Source organism: Wolffia australiana, chromosome 6 (genome assembly GCF_029677425.1).
Source record: "Wolffia australiana isolate 7733 chromosome 6, ASM2967742v1".
NCBI lineage: Eukaryota > Viridiplantae > Streptophyta > Magnoliopsida > Alismatales > Araceae > Wolffia > Wolffia australiana.
In genome coordinates, this window is record NC_135840.1 from 18360010 (window position 1) to 18383468 (window position 23459).

General features: G+C 39.7%; 2 protein-coding genes across 5 annotated transcripts; one reads left to right on the forward strand and one right to left on the reverse strand.

Moving 5' to 3' along the window:
* The first annotated feature begins 331 nt into the window (after nt 1-331).
* On the forward strand, nt 332-12918 carry LOC144704226 (protein EXPORTIN 1A-like). Of its 2 annotated transcripts, none has more exons than XM_078576561.1 (32): nt 332-701; nt 1109-1225; nt 1925-2017; nt 2144-2215; nt 2697-2804; nt 3534-3616; nt 3747-3885; nt 3996-4064; nt 4154-4231; nt 4366-4428; nt 4548-4592; nt 4742-4849; nt 4936-5034; nt 5622-5825; nt 6469-6528; nt 6671-6781; nt 6930-7027; nt 7102-7210; nt 7290-7355; nt 7691-7789; nt 7878-7958; nt 8059-8148; nt 8624-8709; nt 8795-8875; nt 9101-9283; nt 9924-9990; nt 10090-10200; nt 10317-10424; nt 10832-10969; nt 11057-11194; nt 11276-11380; nt 12374-12918. In XM_078576561.1, exons 1-32 carry the CDS (start codon nt 603-605, stop codon nt 12494-12496), a joined length of 3231 nt encoding a protein of 1076 aa, XP_078432687.1. In that variant the 5' UTR covers nt 332-602; the 3' UTR covers nt 12497-12918. The 2 variants fall into 2 exon arrangements, with proteins under 2 accessions (XP_078432687.1, XP_078432688.1); XM_078576562.1 differs by having other exon boundaries at nt 5664-5825.
* Nucleotides 12919-13604: 686 nt separating this feature from the next.
* LOC144704396 (uncharacterized) lies at nt 13605-19192 on the reverse strand. 3 transcript variants are annotated; one of them, XM_078576813.1, is made up of 5 exons: nt 19041-19192; nt 17614-17917; nt 14508-16122; nt 14365-14418; nt 13605-13974 (listed from the first exon to the last, which is right to left on the reverse strand). In XM_078576813.1, exons 2-4 carry the CDS (start codon nt 17802-17804, stop codon nt 14389-14391), a joined length of 1836 nt encoding a protein of 611 aa, XP_078432939.1. In that variant the 5' UTR covers nt 17805-17917; nt 19041-19192; the 3' UTR covers nt 13605-13974; nt 14365-14388. The 3 variants fall into 3 exon arrangements, with proteins under 3 accessions (XP_078432939.1, XP_078432937.1, XP_078432938.1); XM_078576811.1 differs by having other exon boundaries at nt 14508-16125; XM_078576812.1 differs by having other exon boundaries at nt 14508-16125; nt 17614-17914; nt 19041-19173.
* Nucleotides 19193-23459: the final 4267 nt, after the last annotated feature.

Sequence of the window (23459 nt, forward strand, 5' to 3'; positions counted from 1 at the left end):
AAAATCCGCACGTGCGAACACGGACGTGTCAGTCCTCTAGAGCAGCCTTCTATAAACGTCCCCGCAAAACCATCTACGAATTAAAGAAAATTAAATAGAGGGCTTTAAATGACGAAAATCAATTAATATGTCCTTTTTTTACGAATATTGAGGGTAGTTTGACCGCCTAGACGGATAACGGGACGGGACGGAACGAGAATTCGGTCGGTTTAAAGGTTTTTCTGCAATTAGACAATCCAACGGGGCTGTATTCACAATCTCGTCCTAAAACCCCCCTGTCTCAGTGACCGCCATCCCTTTATAAGCTCCATCTCCCCTTCCTCTCTCTATTTTCTCTCTCTTTGTTCTCTCTCTACAATCTCTCTTTAGAGTCTCTCTCTCTACAATCTCTCTCTTAAATTTTCGGAGGTCCAGTTACAAACCCACATCACCGTATTTCCTACGCTAAGTTTTGCGAGAGGGGGAAGAGAGGGAAAGTGGAAGAGGAAGGGGGGAAGGGGGGAGGAGCGGCGATTGATTCAAAATCTAGGGTTTGTGGGGAGTGGTGGGTTTTCTTTGATTGCCGGTATAGATAGGTTTGTAGTTGGTGTTTTTGATCTGACATGGCGGCGGAGAAGCTGCGGGATTTGAGCCAGCCGATCGATGTGCCGCTGCTCGACGCCACTGTCTCGGCGTTTTACGGAACGGGTTCGAAAGAGGAGGTGAGTCGGGAGATTTCTGTTGTTTATTTAGTTCTTTTCGGTCGGGAAATGAGTGCGCTGTTGAAGAAGTTTGAGTGTTTTTCTGGGTTTGTTCGTTTTTTTTGTTTCTATGCTCAATTGATTGTTTGTCTTGGCCCAATGCGGTCATCGGGGGTTTCATTGATTTTTTTTTCAGCGAGGAAATTGGACTGTTTTTCTATGTTATTTGGTTTTTTTTCTTCACAAATGTGGTCATCAGCTGAATTTTCTTGTCGTGTTTTTTGATTTAATCGTCTTCTGGGAGAGATTTTCTTATCGTTGTATGTTTTGTCGTGGATTGAAACTGTGTGAATCTGGCTTATCTTAAATGTTTTGTTTATTTTTTGAGGTCATGTTTGTGCCAATAAAATTAAAATTTCCTTTGGCAGAGGAGTGCGGCTGATCAGATACTGAGAGAACTTCAGAACAACCCGGATACATGGTTGCAAGTAGTTCACATTCTGCAAAACTCGCAGAACTTGAATACCAAGTTCTTTGCGCTTCAGGTGATGTAATCTCTAACATATTACACGAATAACAATGCCTCACCTTCTTCGACGAAACAAAAAATAGTGTTCATATCATGTTTTTCGTTGTTTATGGTTCCGTCATTGCTTCATAGTTTTTATTTCCTTAGTTTATTTCAAATTATATGCCTAGCACCGCATTCAGTAATACGAGTTATTGTTTTGAGCGTTACCATCATTAGCGAAGTTCATTTGTATTACTTATCGTTCTATTTTTTATTTGTATAAAAAGCCGGAGAACTACTTTATTTATTTTCTTGTCTGGTTTTCTCTTACTCTGCTGGTGTTGGACTCTTCACCTTGGCTATTGATGGAATAAATTGAAAATTATTGTAGAATCACAACGAGAAATTATTAAGTTTTGATAACGATATTTCTTTGTCTCCGTTTACAAATTTTATTGTCCATGAAACTTGATGATTATTTTTCTCTCGCCCACTAGAGTTTTCTGGCGTCATGAGAACCCTTAAACATGATAGCCATTCTCGTTACTGATCTGTTTGCCACAATTCACGTTTGTTTGAGCTGTATTGGAACCTAAATAATGGATTTTTACATTATGTAGCTTCTGTCTTTTCTCTCTGGGCATTAGGCTATATGTCTAATAATTTAATTTTAATGATCGTTGAATATAACATGACCCAAATCATGACTTCAGATCTGTTTGGTGGTGTCCAGGTTCTTGAAGGTGTTATCAAGTACAGGTGGAACGTATTACCGGTTGAACAGCGTGATGGGATAAAGAATTACATCTCGGATGTTATTGTCCAGGTAACTATAATTTACGCTTTTATTCTCGATTCATACAATTTTTCTTTTTATTTTCAAACTTTGTGACCGTAGACCTAGTTTTGTTTATTGTCCGCATTCTCGTTTGTTTTTTGCTTGTTTGCTCAGCTTTCCAGCAATGAAGTCTCATTCAGGCGGGAGCGGCTCTATGTCAACAAACTGAACATTATACTGGTCCAGGTGAATTTTTTGGATTCACTTTCTCTGATTGTTAGTATTTTACCTGCAAAATTGAACCTTCCTACTTTAATTAGTACATTGAAATCTGGTACGGATTTTAACATTTTTGAAAAATAAAAATGATAACCTTTGGATTTATATTTCTTTCCTCCACGGCGATGTGTCAGTTCATTTTGGTGATACCTTTTATAGTGTAAGCAGTCCTGCTCAATTTGATTTAGTTTATTTTTAAATAAGTTAGACTATTTGGGTTAATTTTACTCTACCCCTTGTCATTTTGCCTGTTCATTTTGGTGATTCTTATTAAATAATGGGCATTCCGTTTGGCCCGCGTTTGGTTTATTGAATTTGATTTATTGAGTTCTGATCCGCGTTTCACAATTTCTGAAAATAAAAAAAGTGAGACTACTTTTGTCCCGTTTTCTCAGGGCTGAGTCTGTCAATTATTTTTTTAAATAAACAATCTTATCTTGAAATGCAGGTTTTGAAGCATGAATGGCCTGCCAGATGGAAGTCCTTCATTCCGGATCTTGTATCTGCTGCGAAGAGTAGTGAGACAATTTGTGAAAACTGCATGGCAATATTGAAGGTTTGTTATCAGGGGTTGAAAAATAAATGTTTCTTTTAGTTCTCGGAGGTCTACCCCTCAATTTTGAGATGCAAGCCATATATTTTGATCGTTAGATAACTTAGTTTCCCTAAAGAAAGTCTGCGTACTTCCTGTGACGGCACTTAATCTCATTTCAAGGTCTATTAACCAAACTTTATCTTGCCTTTTCTTATTCATTTGATAACCTTCCTTTTCTGTCTAATCTGTATGAGAAAGCCTTTTCTCTTAGCTTTCCTTTGTTAACATATATGGTGGTACTTTCTGTCTCGAGCTCAGAAACATCCGATCCTTAGGGGACTGCATAAAGAAGTCAAAATTTTATAACATGAAATCATCTCTAAGAACCATGACATCTGGCCTTGATCGGTGAATTGTTCATTTCCGTCTACCTGTTTCTAGTCTCATTTCGTTTCCTCTCTATCTGATAACTCCAGTTTGCTTTTCAAGAACCAATAGATCAGTTTTAGAATAATGTGTTCGCATTTGCCATGAATCTCAGATAATTTTTCCCCCAATTAGTCTATTCTTCACACCAGAGAGTATAATATTCATTATTCTGCAGCATTATCCACTTAAAGATACTTTTTGGGATATCTCTTTAGCCCTATTTCTTTATCCTTTACTGAACCCTCCGACCTCTAGAAAAATGTTTTTTTAATGATACTTTGATGTCTTAATTCAATTGGTGGTTTTTTTCTGATATTCCAGCTGCTCAGTGAGGAAGTCTTTGATTTTTCAAGAGGAGAAATGACGCAGCAAAAAATCAAGGAGTTGAAGCAGTCATTAAACAGGTTTTTATTTATAGCAGTGTCTAATTCTTGTTCAAAAATCTTCCCTTTGATACGTTTCTATTAGACTGGTAGCATATTATGATTGGACCGAAGTCTGTACTGTTAATAATTTTTTCCCCCTCTCCTGCAGCGAGTTCCAGCTCATACATGAGTTGTGTTTATATGTGTTATCGGCATCACGAAGGGCAGAACTAATTCGGGCTACATTGTCAACCTTGCATGCTTTTCTGTCCTGGATTCCTCTCGGTTACATTTTCGAATCTCCTCTGGTCTGCACACTGGCCATGGAGTTATTAATATTATGATCATTATTTTGGCTTATCCAGGGTATATAATGAGTTTTTTCACTTACTGATGGTACCTTATTTTTTTCCTACAGTTTGAGACCCTTTTGAATATTTTTCCTGTGGCATCATACAGGAACCTTACCCTACAGTGCCTTACTGAGGTATATTGCTCTATTATCTTATATTGTTCTTTCATTCTCTTCCTATTATTTATTAAAGACGGCATCTTAATTTATCTCGTAATATGTAGATTGCGGCTCTTCAGTTTGGCGATTTTTATAATGCCCAGTATGTTAATATGTTTACAATTTTTATGACGCATCTTCAGGTAAGCAGACATTCTTTTTTGAATTCCGCATGTGTCCTTTTTGGAAGTCGTGTAAAATTATAGCATCGTATCATTTATTATTTAGCTTTAGGTTTGTACATTTGTTTCTTAATTCTATAACGATTAAAATTTAGGCTGTGCTGCCCCACCCATCAGCTATTCCTGACGTTTATTCAAATGGGTCAAGTGAAGAGCAGGTGCGTACAGTTTATTTCATGCATGTGTTTTGTTTAATGTTCCAAAGTGTTCTCTATATTTGACGAATACTTTTGTTCTTCTTTTCCATTTTTACTCAGAACTTTTGAACTTCTTGCAGGCATTTATTCAAAATCTGGCGTTATACTTTACATCTTTCTTCAAGGCAAGTTTCTTTACTATTTTCTTGTTTCACTTGTTCCTTTCATCAACAATCATTTTATCTTTTCTTTTGACTATCGTTATTTTCTTCAAACTCTGTGCGACGAAGTTTTTGCAGCCATTGTTGATCTTTATGCTTCCTTATATCTGCAGTCTCACATTAGAGTGCTCGAAACCACCCCTGAAAACAGGGCTGCCCTGCTCCTTGGCCTTGAATACCTCATCGGTATCTCATATGTTGATGATACGGAAGTTTTTAAGGTACACCGACGCTATCATTTGTTATTTTTGCAGAATGATAGAAGAAGCATGCATATTAAACATGTGTTATATTGCTTGGATTTCAGGTTTGTTTGGATTACTGGAATTTGCTAGTCTTGGAGCTATTTGAAGCTCACAATACCATTGATAATCCTGCTGCTTCAGCTGGCATGATGGGAATTAAGGTTGGTGCGCCATATCTTTCTCTTGAGTTTAGTAATACATTATGATTTGCGGAAGGAGGAAGAATCATCATCCATTCCGTCCATTTCCGTCATTATTCATTCGTCTAGACCTTTGGAGATCCAAACATTGACAAATTGTCCGGATGACTGATGGCTTATGATGTTCCGAAAGGATGAAAGGACAGTGAATGGTACTAGGTGATGCCCACGACATATGACAGAATATGCGAAAATATTTTTCTGAAGATAATTTATAAGAATAAAATAGATTGTGGCTTTAAGCTTGAAAAGCGGTTGCTCTGCCGACCTAAAAAAGTGGCCAAAGCAATTGTGAGAGTAAAGATAGGGTTTTCGTGTTATCATGTTTACCTGAGACTTTAATACCCACCCCATCTCACCCTATTTGTTACCTTCATCAGTCCCGTTCAGTCCACATATGATGGATTGTCATGGATGCTGTTCTTCAGGGACCACGAAATGGACGTGATGACTGAACAGCATTCCTTCCGTCTGTTCCTCCTTGCTCTCCTTTCCCAAACTATAGAAACTGTGGTACCTTTGATATACATTATTTTCCTGATTCCCAGGTCCCGTTGGTTCCTGGGATGATTGATGGACTTGGCACACAGATTCTGCAACGGCGGCAGCTTTATGGGGGGCCGATGTCCCAGCTGAGGATGCTTATGATTTGTCGTATGGCGAAACCAGAGGAGGTTCTCATAGTGGAAGATGAGAATGGAAATATCGTTCGTGAAACTATGAAAGATAATGATGTTCTTGTTCAGTACAAGGTATTTGTTCAGTACCCGATCCTGAATTTGGCTGCAAATTTTTTATAATGAACCTCCCGTGTAGTTAGGGATGTTGGCATGATTACCTTGAAACACTTATTACTCGTCCTGTTCGCTGATGAGATATATATTCCTGATTTTCCTGTCCATTTGGGCCCTGATGACTATAACAAAAATAAAAACACTTTCTTTTAAGTCTTAGCGTCTCTTTCCCCAGTTATTGAGCCAAACTTGTTTTGGGGTCTTGGCATATCGCTTGTAAACGTGTTTATTATGTAACCCATAAGAATTTTCTGGCTGATATTATTTCTAGATAATGTGAAATCAATTGAAGCTGCTTGTGTGAAACAGAGCGGCTTCTTTGATTCCTTATTGATGTTTTTTTGGAAGAATTATTCTTTATTGATGTTGTTACAATTATTTGACATTGAAATTTTCAAGTGTGGCAAGATCACTCTTTCATGCGATATTATTAGTTTTTAGTCTTTAAGAATCACTTGATTCGTTCATGAACTTGTCTTTTAGAATTGGAGCTCTTTTTCTCAACCATCGTCTCTGTGATCTCTTTGTTGTCTTGTTTTTTCATCTTTTCTGGGGTAAGACATTTTTTTTTCTGGTTCTTGATCCTGACTCAATATTGCAGATCATGAGAGAGACGTTGATTTACTTGTCGCATTTGGATCACGAAGATACGGAACAGCAGGTAAGAAATGTTTAACTTGAGGTTGTACTTCTTCTTGTGTTAATCAGAAAACGTAGATGTACTCCTTCACAACACCCCAGTGTTTATTGAGTCTACTGTTCTCTTATCCGATGAGTTGATCCGTTGTCAATGCATATCTCAGATGTTGAAGAAACTGAACAAACAGCTCAGTGGAGAGGAGTGGACGTGGAACAACTTGAATACATTGTGTTGGGCTATTGGATCGATTTCCGGTTCTATGGTAGAGGAACAGGTATCCTAACACCAGCCAAATTGTAGATATGTGAAGTTCTACGATCAAATTGTAGATGTATTTCATAATCTTCAAGTCGGCAGTTTCTACCTTTTTTGCATTTCTGGCGGAACGCCTTATGTTTAGTTTTCATTGTGTATTTTGACAGGAAAATAGGTTCTTAGTCATGGTTATCCGTGACTTACTGAACTTATGTGAAATTACGAAAGGGAAGGACAACAAAGCAGTAATTGCCAGCAATATCATGTGTGAAGCTCTCCAATGGTTTTTTTTCATAATTTTAAGTCTACTTCTTAACTTTTTTTTCCCTACCTTTTCAGGTATGTGGTGGGCCAGTACCCGAGATTTCTCCGTGCTCACTGGAAGTTCCTGAAAACAGTTGTTAATAAATTGTTTGAGTTCATGCATGAAACTCATCCTGGAGTTCAGGTAAGATTCCGCTGACTTATGCTTTCTTTTTGAAGTTAGTGCTATCTTTGATGAGTATTGACACGTTAAACATCAACAGGACATGGCATGTGACACGTTCTTGAAAATAGTTCAGAAATGTAAGCGAAAGTTCGTTGTAACACAGGTAAGGTAGCATCCTTATCAGTTATTTTCCGTTTTTTTTCTTCACACATCAGTTCAACCCTAAACCCTAATCTGTAAACCCCTACTGAAAATCTACATGCATTACGCTTCACCCTACGTTATAAACTTATCCTGAAACATTATACCCTAGATTAGAAGCCCTTCACCCTTCACCTGAACCCAGAAGCACTTAACCCTAGTCCCTAGCCGTAAAATGGAAAATTTGAACCTTAGACCCTAATGTTCTTGCCTTTTCCTTACACTTCCAGCTATAATCTTCAAAAGTTGGATGAACTGCTTCTTATATGAATATTATTTTACCTCTCTTTTACCCAGGTGGGAGAGAATGAGCCCTTTGTGTCCGAACTCCTTACTGGCCTTGTTATTACTGTGGCAGATCTAGAACCTCATCAGATCCATTCATTTTATGAATCGGTATGTGGGAAATTGCTCATTTTTATGGTAAACTCAAAATTTCTGTCTAAACGTTTCATTGTTTCCCTCACACTCGATGCTTTGGCAGGTTGGTCATATGATCCAGGCTGAACCAGATCCCGTCAAGAGGGATGAGTACCTCAAAAGGTTAATGGACCTTCCGAACCAGGTGCATTTTTTGGAAATGAATCTTCTTTTGAAATGGCGTCAGTAAAACTCACTCTTCCCCGTGCGAAATGGATTTCTTAGGGTTTTATTTTTTTCTTCAGAAATGGGCTGAAATTATTGGTCAAGCTAGCCAGCGGGTTGATATATTGAAGGACCAAGATGTCATAAGAACCGTTTTGAACATCCTACAGGTAATAATGCATCGGTAATTCTTTATTCTGGTTGATTTGCTTACTTGGATGTGATATGAATGCAAGATTTGCTGATTTGTGTCTTTGTCTTCCCATTTTGTCTTTAAAATTTGTATCCGCCTCTTTATCATGCCTTTAAATAAAACACTCTGGCGTAAGACAATTGAACAGACCCCAGTTTTTTTTCTCCGTCTCAGTTCCCTCTTTAAGTTTACATTCCGTAAATAATGTTTAATGGGCATGATAGATTTTATTTTCTTTGTTCTAATTTTCTCAGTTTCAAGCGTTGTGATGAAAAGTTGTCAGCATGCCTTTTGTTTTAGCTCTTGGTTAGCTAGGTTGCTGGTCGTTGCGCTTTGTGATCCTGTGTTTGTTCGGATGAAACAATGTTTACATCGGGACAAACTTATATACATCATTCTGAATAATATTATCCGATTATCTGGATGGGTTTAATTTTGCTTTATTATTGCAGACAAATACTAGTGTTGCAAGCTGTCTAGGCACATATTTTTTCCCCCAAATATCGATGATTTTCTTGGACATGCTGACGGTATACAGGTAACAGTTCTTTGTAAATACTTTAAAAATCACGTCTCTAAATTTTCTTCTCTGGTCTGACGGTTATTTTAAATTGTTTATGCAGAATGTACAGCGAGCTTGTCTCAAGCAGTATAGCAGAGGGAGGGCCTTATGCTTCGAGAACTTCTTACGTTAAGCTTCTTCGGTGGGTATTTCCTTCTTTTTTTTTATTTAAATTTTACAAGGGGCCCGTTTGAAAATGCCGTACAGTCCGTGACCTCTAAACCTGAACGCTAAACCTAAATCTTCAAATATTAAACGAAAAATCTTAAACCCTAAAACGTAAACACTGTAAGCCGTAAAGTTAAAACCTTAAAACCATTAACTTTTAACCGATAAATTTTGGCTAAGAATTATTATTCTTCTGTAGATCTGTCAAACGTGAAACGCTTAAGCTAATTGAGACGTTCCTGGACAAAGCTGAAGACCAGCCACACATTGGGAAGCAGTTTGTGCCTCCGATGATGGATCCCGTTCTAGGAGATTACGCCAGAAATGTGCCTGATGCTCGAGAGTCTGAGGTCTTGTCCCTCTTTGCCACAATCATTAACAAGTAAGTGTCCTGTGATTCTGTCGCCGTATTGTTTAATTCAAGCTCTTACAAAATAATGACTAACCTCTTGGATTCGCCCAATTACAAAACTTGCTCTTACAAAATTTACTCTTATTGAGTTAGGTTAATGGGTCTGTTCATTCACCCAATTTTTTTTCTACATCAGCTATTTTTACCTTTTTATGGATGGTCCTGTGGAAATGAGGGTCTTTTATCTTCTTACCTCTATCTCAAGTGTCCCGCTATCAGGCACTTTTTTCTTTTCTGATTAAGTTAATGGGTCTGTTTATTAATCTACTTCTTTCCAATCTACTCTCTTTCTCTATTAATATGAATCGATTTTGGCTTTCAAAAACATATTACCCTACCTTTCCTGCATGAGAGTGTGACAATGTTATCTATAACTATGAAATCGTCTGTACCATCTTAATTTGGTTGTACGACCTATCTCTTAGCACAATTTTTCATAAATTTCTCTTCTAGTACTACTGATTAGCACCCCGAGTTTATGTTTGATGAGTAACAGCAGAAAATAATTCTGTCGGGCAGAAGTTTGTTGAAATTGGGGAACGTCTCGAGAAACTAATTTTCGGAGTGTTATGATGATTTTCTTATTGCTTTCATTGCTGAACTTGGGTAGGTACAAAAGCGTAATGACGGAAGATGTCCCTCGAATTTTCGAGGCTGTTTTTGAGTGCACCCTCGAGGTACTTTACTGATTTAATTTCTATGCAAATTAATTACAATTAATTCTCTTGAAATATTTTTACGTCTAACCTGCAATACGTTGAATATTATTTTTGTAGATGATCACCAAGAATTTTGAGGATTATCCCGAGCATCGTCTAAAATTTTTCTCTCTACTGAGGGCTATTGCAACTTACTGTTTCCCTGCCTTGATCCAGCTGTCCAGTCAGGTTAATCTAAGTGATATATTCTCCAGTATCTTCTTTTATTTTGATGAAGTCTTTCTCAATGTCTGTCTTTCTCTAATTTTACCCGATTCAGTTCTTACATATTTGTTAAATCGCAGCAATTAAAGCTTGTCATGGATTCCATCAACTGGGCATTCCGCCACACGGAAAGAAACATTGCAGAGACCGGCCTCAACCTTTTGCTGGAGATGCTGAAGAACTTTCAGGTTCTTTAGTGGAAAAAATACCGATTGGACCGTTAATATGGGTTCTAATAAGAAATTTTCTTCTAATAGGCTAAAATATTAGACGAAAACAAGTTTTATCTCTTTTCTCTGCAGACATCAGGCTTTCGTATAAATAACCATCGAGCTGTTTATCAGGGTTTTCTTTGCTATTCTTTGAAAGTCTATTTCATTTATTTGTCCATTTATCTTATATATTCTGCAGATGTCCGACTTCTGATGCGAAAAATATCATTCAGGCTGTTTTCCACTAACCACTTCTAAAGGGTTTCATTTATCAGAAGATTTTCATCCACTGGGCAGCAATATTATACTACTTTTGTTAGAACTATTACATTAGTTGGTTAAATAATTCCTTACAAAATTAATTGGTTCAATATCCTCTGCAGATATCGGACTTTTGCAATCAGTTCCACAGAACCTATTTTTTAACTATAATCCAAGAGATTTTTGCTGTTCTTACGGACACCTTCCACAAGCCGGGGTTCAAGCTCCATGTTCTTATACTCCAACATTTATTTAGCCTGGTAATATTCTCTAAATCCATTTTTAATACAAAAAATTATTTTCCTGATTATTCTTATGGAAAAAAATTCTAAATTCTTCATGTGCAGCTGGATTCGAAATCTCTCTCCGAGCCTCTTTACGATGCTGCCACCGTTACTTTTCCATACGCCAGCAACGCTGTGTTCGTGAGGGAATACACCATAAAACTCTTGAGCTCATCTTTCCCAAATATGACTACTGCTGAGGCGAGTATTGCTTCCTTTTTTTTTATTTTGATGTATTATTTTTGTTTTTTAGTTTTAATTATCTTGTTGATCATTGGGCAGGTTACCCAGTTTGTTAATGGGCTGTTCGAGTCGAGAAACGATCTCCCGACGTTTAAAAATCACATCCGCGACTTTCTTGTGCAGTCTAAGGAGTTCTCCGCCCAGGTACATTTGGCTGGATTAACTCTAATTTCTTAAATGGCTCTCTCTCTTTTCTTCCCTTATCTCTCTAAAATTTTCAACTTGCTGTCTCTCTCCCCACCTGAAATGCATCCTCTCTCTCTAAAATAATCTTACAGTCTCTAAAATAGGTCACCTTTTGCAATGTCTTTGCAACTTTAAAATGGGTCAACTCTCACCATTTCTGTCGTTGTCTCTAGGAAAAGATGCCAATTCTCAGTATTTGTATCTCTCTTAAATGATCCTACAGTCTCAAAAATAGGTCCCCTTTATCAATGTCATAGAACTGTATACTGCGACAACTCTTTCTCTCTCTGCCATTATCTCTAGAAAAGTGTGAGAGCTGTCTGTATCTGTCTCTCTCTAAAATATCTCTTTAAAACTGGTCAATTTTAAAGAGATATTTTAGATCAACTTTCCCTAAACTGAGTCAACTCTGGTCGTGTGTAGCTGTGTACACGGGTCAACTCTCTTTCTCTTTCCAAGTTATGCGAACTTTCTTTTCTGCATCTCCTAGTATCGGTTAACTTTCTGAACGTGAGTCAACTCGTTAGCTCTCTCTATCTCTCTAAAAGAGTCAATTCTCTCTCTCTAAAATATTTCAAATCTCATATTGTGTCAACTCTCTCTCTCTCTCTCTCTACTGTATGTAAACTCTGTTTTCTGCTTCCCTACATTGTTAAACTTTCTCAACGTGGTCATTTCTTTAGCTCTCTCTATCTCTCTCAAAGAGTCTACTCTCTCTCTAAAGTATTTCAATTCTCTTATTTGGATCAACTCCCTCTACCAGCCTCAATCTCTAAAATCAATCTACTATCACCATCTCTCTCTAAACAGGTCAACTATCTATTTCTCTGTCTCTTGTCTTCATATTTTCTCTTGATGGGTTTCTCTCTCTCTCTCTCTAAACAGGTCAACTATCTCTTTCTCTCTCTTATCTTCATATTTTCTCTTAATGGGTTTCTCTCTCTCTAAAAGGACAACAAGGAGCTTTATGCGGAGGAGGCTGCAGCCCAGAGAGAGAGAGAACGCCAACGGATGCTCAGCATCCCCGGACTCATCGCCCCTAGCGAGCTCCAAGACGAGATGGTCGACACTTAGTCTCTCTCTCTCTCTACTTTCCCTCTCTACTCCCTGATTTAAACTCGGCGGCGCTCTGGATGACGTACCCCTCAGCGGCATCGGCGGCGGCAGTTGTAATTAGCGGCGGTGCCGAGCTCGCCACGAAGAGTCTTCTCTCTGTGTTTTTTGGTCAACGGGGTTGGTCAGCAGGAGAGCCGCTGATGGTGCTAATTTTAGGGTTCTTTTTTCCTTCTCTCTTCTTATACGGCTTACAGTTTGGAGTTTCCATCATTTTGGGTGTATCCCTTAGAATTTGATCCTTCACTTTCTCTCTCTAGAAAAGAAGATTATTGTCCAGTGCTGGCTTTCTCTTTTCAACATCTAGATTCAACTGGATTATCATGTAAAGTATCTCCCCTTGTGTTCTATCTTTTAAGATTTGGAAATTATTTCTAGATTCACTACCCTTCGCAAGAATTTGATTATTTAAGTTCTCTAAGCTTTCATGTCAGATTAAAAATCAAAGATTGAAGAAAACTAAATGATGTTCTTTTTACTTAAGGCCTGAATTTACAGCTGAATTTACACATTTAACTTTAATGTGTATCATTGATTGTGAGTCTATCTCACTTTTATAGATACATCTCTATGATTCTCACACATTTAACTTTAATGTGTATCACAGTATGTCATTATAAGATAACAAGAAATCGATTATGAGTCTATCGCACTTTTATAGATACATCTCTATGATTCTTACACTTTCAACTTTAATGTGTATCACAGTATGACATTATAAGATGACAAGAATGCGATTATGAGTTTATCTCACTTTTATAGATATATCTCTACGATTCTTACACATTTAACTTTAATGCGTATCACAGTATGACATTATAAGATAACAAGAAACCGATTATGAGTCTATCTCGCTTTTATAGATACATCTCTTCCCAAGGCAAGTAAAGAGAACCCGAAGATCAGGTATGATATCTTTGCATACCTTTATACTGAAATTAATCACTATTTCTAATTGAGAGGTTACAAGAACCTGGCATACAAAGATCAAATTAGACACAACTTGTCTTGTTCTGTTATGTGGCTTTCTATCTTTATCTCTCTCTCCTCAAGAAGATGACAAAGAGACTTTGGAAATCTAACCAAGAAGAACGTGATTTCACAGGATCTGGTCAACCCACCAGAATATTTATCATCAAAAGTGGGAATGAAATGGCAAACACCATTGCAAGCCCAGTTACATCCTTTGCTTCCATCCCTTCCACTAAGATGCCAACGACGATCTACAGAGATGTAGACACAGGAAGAGAGAGAGAGATGGGATTCTATGCCTTGACATTTACTCTATCTCATCTATTTTGTTCATAACTCAACATTTTTCTCTCATGGGCAGAAGGGCCCCCACCATTCATTTCATACTTGTTATCATCTTCTTTCCCGCAGAGATATATTTTTTTTCCATGGCCATGTGATGATCATAACTGGTCACCAGGAGTCACCTACACAGCCAAATGAACAACATATCAGACATATTTAGGTCATATCTCTCTATCTTCCATATATATATATATATCTCCAGGTTATTAGCATCCAGTGATTGACACCATCATTGCATACGATTATAAGGTGGATAGTACAATCTGCGCCTTTCTAAAAAATAATAAACGAGGAACGATAATGAAAAGCTAAGGTGCCAGGTCATAAATAGGTCATTTTAATAAAAATAGGTCATTTCTAGATACCTGAAACTAAAATGAAATGAGAAAAACTCGGTGAAGAAAAAGAAAAGCCAGTACAATTAGAAAGTGATGAAAATTTCAATCCTGTTATAGAACACAGTATTGATAATATTAGACACTGAAGAAAAAGATAAAGAAAAGCCAGCGCACCAGGTCGCAGGTGAAGATGTAAGATCAGGTCTTCATATACTTCTCCAGATACGCCTGAATGAGAAATACCACATCAAAAACAACATAAAAATAAAAATTAATCCATTGATTTCCCAAAGTCAACGAAGATTGAACTCTCTCACCTGCACAAGCTTCGTTAGCTTGTCCTTGGAATAAGACATGTACAAATCGATCCTCTCCTTAGTGTGGGGGACGTTCCCTTCCAGAGTAGTGATGACCTTCTCCACCGTCTTCTTCACAATCGTCTTATGCGCCTCTTTACTCATCTGTCCTTCCTTCCAAGTCGGCCGCAGAACTTCCTTCACAAACTCCACCAGCGTGCACTTGAACACCTTCAATCCTTTTGTCTCCTTCGTCTCCTCTGTAACCTTCGTCTCCTTCGTCTCCTCTGTAACCTTTGTCTCCTTCGTCTCCTCTGTAACCTTCGTCTCCTTCGTCTCCTTTGTCTTCTTTGCTTCCCGTCCTCCGTTTACTCCTGCTTTTGTCTCCTTCGGAGTTTCCCGGACGGGTGCGGGTTTCTGCTCACTTGGTTTCGACGGGAGCCCCAGAGACATGCGAGAGACGTCTCGCTTGCTGTGGTCAGTGATACTTGGTGGCGTGGTCGACTGCGGTGGCTGTTGCGAAACCAACCCGTCGACTAGTTTGGAACCAGGTTGACGATTCAGAGCTGCGTACAATTGGTGCAGTTGATGCCCGTCGCCTTTCCCGTGGTCTGCAGCATTTGACGGTGCTGTTGACTGCGGCAGCTGCCGAGAAAACGACTCGCCAACTAGCCCCGAGCCATGTTGAGGATTCAGAGCTGCGTATAATTGCGGCAGCTGATGCCCGTTTCCGAATATCTGTGAGAGGGAAGCCGAGAGGCTCGACAACCGATCGTCAGCGGGCTTTAAAGCTTCCATCTTTGGGGTCTCGGGTCTAGGGATTAGTCCTTGAAGAATTGGGGTTTGCGGGTGCCCCTTGAAAATGGAATCCGAAGAGTTGACTGTTTGCGGAGTTAGGGGCCGGGCAAGTTGACTCTGACCCTGAAGGAAGGGAATCTGCAGAGGTTGTCTATTGTAGAGAGAGGGAGCATTCTGATAAGGAAGCTGAATTTGGGTCTCAAGCTTTGGGGATTCAGCCATGTGAAACCCTTGCAAGGATGGCGCTCTCGGAGGGATGATGAATTGGGCTGGCCCATTTACGGGAACCGGGCCAGCCACACCTTGCTCACCTGGCCTGAGGAAAGGCATCACAAACTTGGTCTGGCTCTGACCTATTTGCTGATTTGAGAAACTGGCCATGCCAGGGATTCTTTCTCTCTCTTCTGCTGTTGATCCCAACGTGTCGATGACGATGCAGTCGCTTCCCCGAATCGACCTGCCATTTCTGTCTACACCAGGATCATGATGAACAGGGGCTGGAGCACTATCTTGCGAAAACCCTAGATATTTTTTCTCCATCAGATACTGCGGAGGTTGACCAAGGATACCATCAGAGGATTCATGACCCATCGCTGAATAGGGGCGCGTTGGCTTTGACTTTGAACTGATGCCATCTGGGGTACCTGTTTCCCCTTGTCTTTCTTCTGTCTGACTCTTAGAATCATTTCTGTGAGAGGGTTTTGGACCAGGTCTTTTGTCATCTCCTTCATTTCTCTTAGAGCTAAGAGTAGGGCTTCGACTGCGGCTTCGTTTCCTTCCATAGCCATCGTTCCTGTCCCTTTCCCTACTCCTGCTTCTGCTCCTGCTTCTCGGGTTACTTCTGGTTGTGGATCATGAAAATCAAGAATGAATTTAAAAAGTTAATCAATTTCATCGTTTGCATAAAAGGTTGCAAGGAAATATAAGCGGTAAATTAAGATCGAGAGAACAGATTTCAATAAAATGCCTGTAAGATTTTCATCTAGACGCAGGGGAAGATAACTGAACGGATGCCTTGTGATATGCGTGCCTGACAATGACGAATTTTGACTGAAAACCGGATCATGATAGTGAGATGAGGAGTATGGATGGGGTGTGGAAAAATTATTGAGAGGGAGAGAGAGGGAATGATATAAAAGAATATAATGACGAGTATGGATGGGGTGTGGAAAAATTATTGAGAGGGAGAGAGAGGGAATGATATAAAAGAATATTGGAATCTCCCATCTACCACTTAAGGATGATAGAACGAAATGAAAGTAATATATTCTTCGCCCAAAAATTGTTTTTTTTTTGGAGACCCTTTGCCAAAAGTTATGTTTCAAATGTTGTCACAATCATCATATTTCTCTCCAGCGGGCTAGGTTCAGAAGAAGTTCAGACCCTTTTTCCCAAAAAAAGTTCAGACCTGCTACGAACAAATATTACAAGTCCGGGCACATAAAACAAACAGCCGAGATGTAAGGAGCAGAAAAAAACTAGGCCATCATTAGATGCTCAACCATCTTCGATCCAATTTTTATAGAACTCCGTGAAAAAATGCAGTACCACAGAATTTAACAAAAAAATGATCAGCAGGAGTAAGAGGGGCGATTACTCCCAGAAAAACAGGCAAAAGGATTAAAATTTCGAGAAAACCCAAGAAAACAAAGGAATCCTCGAATAGCTCAAAATTAATTGAACACATGATAAGCAGTAGAAAGAGGAACAGGAAGGGACATGAAGGATTTCCAGAAAACCCAACGAAATGATTAAATTCTTTCGAAAACTCCAAAAAAAAGAAAACCTCGAACATCTTGATGATATAAAACGAAGTCCCAAAATGAATTCAACTAAACAATGATAACAAAAGAAAAAGAGGAGGACAATACTGCTTGAAAACCCAACAAAATTTTCAATTCTCCAATGAATCCAACAAAAACAAAAAGCGACCAGAGCCAAGTCACTGGAAAATTTATAAATGTTGGTCGCAGAACAAGAAAACGGCCTGAATTATAATTCAAGAAAGAAGGTTGACCCTTTTATAGGATCCTACAGAGTGGAGCCCTAATGATGATCTGTTGCTCATCGGATTTCAACAGGGCCTTTAAATAATAACGCCTATATGGAAAGCATTTTTTGCAGAAATGCATAAAAAAACAAGTGTAAAACGCATCTCCCACTGTAAAGCAACCAACAATCAGTTTCTAATCGCATCACGTTGAGAGCATTTAAACATCCTGGCAAGTACTAAAAGCATTTTATAACAGAAAGAAATAAAGAGCTCCGAATATTAAACAAATTTACCAAAGAGAAAATACCAATGAATTTCTTTTTAAAGAAAAAATACCTATGACTTCTGTCCTTGATATTCTGTTCATCAACGTCACGGGATGAGTTGGAACTATTTTTTGAAGTCTCTGTAACATTTTCTGCATGCGTGGCGGCTTGCCAATCATTTTCCACAAGTATGGTAGGTTGGGCCTGCTCTTCCGGTAGCAAGTCCCATTTCGAAGAGCGTTTTCTAATATTTTCCGGCATTTGGATTGACTCAAAAGAAATTATCTGCCACGTTCAATGAGGGCCATAACCATCTGAATCCATAAATCAGCTTGTTCGAAGGATCTCTTAAGGATCAGTCAGTAGTCTGCCTTCTGCAGGAGAGGGTTGAGATTAAAATCCGACTATCCAGTGTATGTAAACCACTTTGATAAATCATTCAAGAAAAAAATATGATATTTTCAAAGAACTGTTTTTAAGTCACCAAGATATCATAACAAAGATAAAAAGAAATGGAGAGAGAGGGAGCGAGAGACGGAGATGAACAAGAAGAACACGAAATGACCGATCAACTGAAAATTGACGGATAATATGACATGTCTTTTAGCCACAACGAACTTACCCTGAGAAACGAATACGATTTTCTCGTCCCAATATCTTGTCAATATAAAAAATACAGCACTCATCGGATCTGAATATTGGAAGCAGTTAAAAAAACAAATGAATCGGTTTTATCTTAAATTTTAATTTTCTCTCGGTTGAACAAAAGAGCGTGGTTTGGTAGTACAGCAATGTGACCGATATTAGTAGATCAATAACCTTTTTTCACTTCTGAATCCCAATAAATATATTCGGCGAAATTATACAAATATCTAACTCCGTTTATTCAACCTTTTCTCCACTTCTAAGTTTATAGCATTCACATAAGCTTCATCGATGCTAGAGACCAACTAAAATGAATTTCTGCGGAATCTGTATACTGCTTTTCTTTTTCTTCCAAATACTTTAAAAAGCAATTTTCTTTGGGATGCGGAAAAGCTGCCTTTATCATTAGATGCAAAAAGTATGTTTCAAAGAATAGACTAAATTTTACAAAAAAGTCTAAACTTAAATTAGCTGAAATTATATAACTGAAGCAAACGAAGTTCAAACTCAATCCCGCACTTTAATTTTTTTTCTTATAAGAACTAACCAGGAAAAAAATCAAAGGTTCACTGATCAACCAGTACAAAGACTATTGAGAAAAAGAACCGAAAATCGAACTTCTAACCCATTTACTGATAGAGCTGAGAATGCATTTCTAAATGAAGAAAAGACCGACCCAGCTCCAAAAAGAAAAACGAATAGCCCACTTCATCATTTATCAAGACATAGAAAACCCAGTCGTGAGCAGAACACCAGGATTCACAGCCTCTTGACACGAGATTAAACCCTAGAGGCAAAAAAAAAAAATAGAAATAATCAAGAAATGAAATTTCTTCAAACCCAGAAACCAACCTCTATGTTAACAAGACATTGGCTCTCTCGTCTTGCTGATTCTCTTCTCGTGAGGTCATACCCTCGTCTTCTTCCTTGCCGCAGGAGAAGTGCTGCGAATACGGCTTCGAAGGCGAGTACCGGAAGTGACTCAAGACAAATTTTAATGGGCTTAACTTTAGTGGCTCATTAACGTTTTAACCCATTAGCCGGTATGCTTTATTGACCTGGAGAGAGAGAGAGTGAGAGAGAGAATAAGAGACCGAGAGAGGTGAGAGAGAGAGAGAGATAATAAGAGACTTAGGAGAGAAAGAGAGAGAGATAGAGAGAGAGAGAGAGAATAAGAGACCGAGAGAGGACAGGAGAGATAGAATAAGAGACTGAGGTGAGAAAGAGAGAGAGACAGAGAGATAGAGAGAGAGACAGAGAGACAGAGAGATAGAGAGAGACAATGAGAGACCGAGAGAGGGGAGAGAGAGAGAGAGTAGGCATCAGGGATCGGATCGGATTGTTCGAATCTTGATCGAAAGATTCGAACAAAAAAATGCTGATTCGAACTGATATGTTCGAATCTTTCGATCTAACAGACCCTTGATTCGTGTTCGATAGAAAGTTTCGAACGAACAATTTGGTTTGTTCGTGTTCGATCAGCCATTTGTTCAAACTGTTCGAACAAGTTCGAGCAAATGGCCAGCGAGCGCCGCTGGGTGGTGCTGGCGGCCGCTGTGCGGCGCTGGGTTTGAATATTCAAGTTGGATCGAATTTGAGCGCGTTCGAATCGGATCGACTTCGAACATTCGATCTGAACATCCATCTTGTTAGAACAATCTGATCCGAACCCGACATGCAGACCGGGTTTGGACCGGATCTGAGCTGGAAAGATCGGTGTTCGGATTCGATCATTCAAATGCCTGATCAGATCGAACATTCAAACGATCTTTTCGAATCCCCGATCCCTAAGAGAGAGAGAATAAGAGACTGAGGAGATAAAGCGGGAGAGAGATAGAGAGATAGAGAGAGAGAGACAAAGAGATAGATAGATAGAGAGAGACAGAGAGATATATATATAGAAAGAATGAGAGACTAAGAGAGGAGAGAAAGAGAGAGAGAAAGAGAATAAGAGAGATAGATAGAGAGAATAAAAGAGATAGAGATAGAGAATAAGTCAGATAGTGAGAGAGAAGAAGAGAGATAGAGAGAGAATAAGAAACAGAGAGAGGAGAGAAATAGAGAGTGAGTGAGCCAAAGACAGAGAGATACATCTGGAGAGAAACCCAACAAGGGAGAGAGACCTGGAGACCCTTAAAATTGTTTACATAACCTTAAGTCTTGTATGATGGGGATGCTGTCTGGTAAGGGGATGAGGACAGGATGGTGATCTTTGAAACTATTGTGATGGATTTTTTTTTAGAACTTGGGATGTGTGACGTGACCAGAGAGGTGATGAAATATACGTCGATGTTTCCTCCATCACCATTGTCATCCCTCCTCTCTTGGAAGTGCCGTTCCTTATAGTAGACTACCCTTTCTCTTATGATCCTAGAAGCCATCTACTTGAAAGATATTGCAATTTGTTTTTTGCAATTATACCTATTCAAGATGAGGTCTATATAATCAAGTGTATCCTTATGATGTTATAGACATTTGGCAATGATGGGAGTGTTAGGTGAGGTATGGTCATTTGTCTGCATCATGTTGTACTGACGACACTGTGATGGGGTATTTATGTGTAGACTGACACAAATATTTAAAAAATATTAGAGATATTTTTTATATTGGGAATTCAGAATGGGTACTTTAGGTATTATGTCAATAGAACCTCCCTATTGCTAGCATGCATAGTCATTAATATTATAAAATATGTTAAGTAAATTTTTATGTCGGGAATTCACGGTCAACAATTGGGATATGTATAAACTATGAATTTTGGTTAATGCAATGATATGAATTAGTCCCTTACATCTTCAATATTATGAAGATAGTTGAACTAACAACCAAAGGAGCCACTAGACGCTCATATTCGGGGTTCGAAAATCATCATGAAACTAGACATGGAGAAGGCCTTAGATCAAGTTGAGTGGAATTTCCTTACTAAAGTGTTACGTCGCTTTGGGCCTACCGATGCATTCATCGCTCTAGTGGATGAATGCATTATAGAGAATCATTTCTCTCTCTTGGTGGACAGAAACTCCACTGGCTTCTTCACGGCCACGAGAGGTCTACAACAAGGTGATCCCATCTCACCCACCCTTTTCATATTGATGGAGGAGGTCTTTAGCCAATTGCTCACACGAGCGATCGCCCACGGCCTCATCTGACCATATTTCACGAAAAGGGGATGCCCAATCCTCTCGCACTCTCTATTTGCAGATGATGCCATCCTTTTTCTCAATGGATCAAAAAAATATATTACGGAATTTATGAGTGTCCTCACTACGTACGAGAGGGCTTCTGGCCAGCTCGTCAATGCCTCGAAGAGCAACTTTATGGTCGGTCTATCCACCACCGCAAAGCACTCTCAGATTATCCAATAATATATCAGATACTCGCGAGGATGCCTCCCTTTTGATTATCTGGGATGCCCTATCTTTCTTGGACCCTCTAGACATCATTATTTTGATGCATTTATGACCAAGCTGAGAAAGAAACTATACGGATAGAAACTTCATTTTTTATCCTCTGGCAACCACATCCAACTTATTCAACATGTCCTCATGAGCATCCCGCTGCACATGGTAGCGGTCCACTCATTATCACTCATAGTCCTCCACTCTGTGGAGAGACTGTTCACACGTTTCTTATGGTCTGGTCACCTTGAGGGAGAGCGTCGCCACCACTAGGTTTCGTGGGAGAAAGCTTATCGACTAACGAACGAGGGTGGTCTAGGGATTAGATGCCTTCAGAATGTCCAAGGCATACTTCAGAAGAAGCTTGTGTGGGGTATGCGTACCATGAACTCCCCGTTGGGAAGTTTCATCTCGGCTAAGTACAACGAGTGAGCTCGTAGAGAGTTGGACATTTGAGGTCCTCGTAGATGGCAGGCTTGGTAGTGCCACTGGCTAGAGATAGCTAATGTCACCCATTGGCATGTCGGTCAAGGTGTGATTAGCGCCTGGTATGTTACATGGCTTGCCGACGAGACTTTAGGCCGCCAGCTCCACTTTGCACCCCATCGTCTGCCATTGACCGTGGCACAGCTGCTCACGAGCAACACGAGCCTCTTTTGGGGACAACTTGGTTTCCCCTTAGACATGTTATCCCAAGCCCAGAGTACTCTCATCGGGACCACTCACAACTGTCCTATTTGGATGCTTACCCTCGATGGGTCCTTCTCATGCTGATCCTCTTGGGAGTATTTTTGCGAGAAATCCCCCATCCAGCACTGGGGTTGCCGGATCTGGCATCCGACGATCATCACTTGAGTCTCCTTCTTCCTTTGGAGACTCATGCATCGTGGGTGACTCGTATCAGTCGCTCCCTCAATTTGTGTTGCCAGTGTTGTCCCGCATCTCCACATGCTGAGACTATGGAGCACCTTTTCTTCTATAGTGAGGTAGCCCTAGACTGTTGGTGCCAAATTACACATCATTTGCACCCACTACTGCGTACCCCTTCTATTCTAACACTATATGAGTATTTTGGCAAGATTTTTCTCTCGCTACCACGCTCTAAGTGGAGCCCATTCCTTCATGTCACCATAGCTTACTTACTATGGGAGATCTGGAAAGGGCGAAATTCTTCTCATTTTTGGGGGACCCCCATGTGAGTACTAGATATCATGCGACGAGTCCAACAATGGATGCACTCACCATCTTATACCACCCCTCGCCCGTAGCTCAGCCCTCACATACAATCTTCTTCACACTTGGGGCATATCAGTGACCCTCGCCCCCATCACCATACAGCTACAACTTGTCCGTTTTCACCCATCGCCAATTGGCATCTACAAGTTGAATGTGGATGGTGCGGCCAAAGGGAACCTGGGACTAGCAGAAGGGGGCGTTATCCTTCGCGACCATACAGAGAATATTCTCTTTGCCTTTTCATCTTTTTATGGTATCCAAACTAACACAACAGTCGAGGCTATGGTGATTTATGATGGTTTACTCCTCTGCGAGGCGCGAAACCTACACAATGTCGTAATAGAATCAGACTCAAAGGTGTTCATAAACATGCTCCGTGCATGTACTTTCTCCCAGTGGCGGCTACAACAAGTATGGCAGGACATCATACGGTACTGTCCCCGCTTGATTAGCATCCGACACCAATTGCGCGAAGGCAACCAGACTACGGATGCCCTTGCCAACTATGTGGTATGCACTCAAGGCCCTTCTACTCTTTACTCCTCTTGGCAAGAACTCCCTGGGGCAGCTCGTCGTTGCCATCGTGTTGAGCTCCTTGGCTCGCCGGCTCTTCGCACTTATTGCACTCTACCAAAGG

Coding starts and splice junctions, on each gene's coding strand:
- LOC144704226 (XM_078576561.1), top strand. CDS start 603: ATGGCGGCGGAGAAGCTGCGGGATTTGAGCCAGCCGATCGATGTGCCG. Junction 702..1,108: donor GAACGGGTTCGAAAGAGGAG/GTGAGTCGGGAG, acceptor TTCCTTTGGCAG/AGGAGTGCGGCTGATCAGAT. Junction 1,226..1,924: donor CCAAGTTCTTTGCGCTTCAG/GTGATGTAATCT, acceptor GGTGGTGTCCAG/GTTCTTGAAGGTGTTATCAA.
- LOC144704396 (XM_078576811.1), bottom strand. CDS start 17,804: ATGCCGGAAAATATTAGAAAACGCTCTTCGAAATGGGACTTGCTACCG. Junction 16,126..17,613: donor ATCAAGGACAGAAGTCATAG/GTATTTTTTCTT, acceptor ATCCACAACCAG/AAGTAACCCGAGAAGCAGGA. Junction 14,419..14,507: donor AGCTAACGAAGCTTGTGCAG/GTGAGAGAGTTC, acceptor TTTCTCATTCAG/GCGTATCTGGAGAAGTATAT.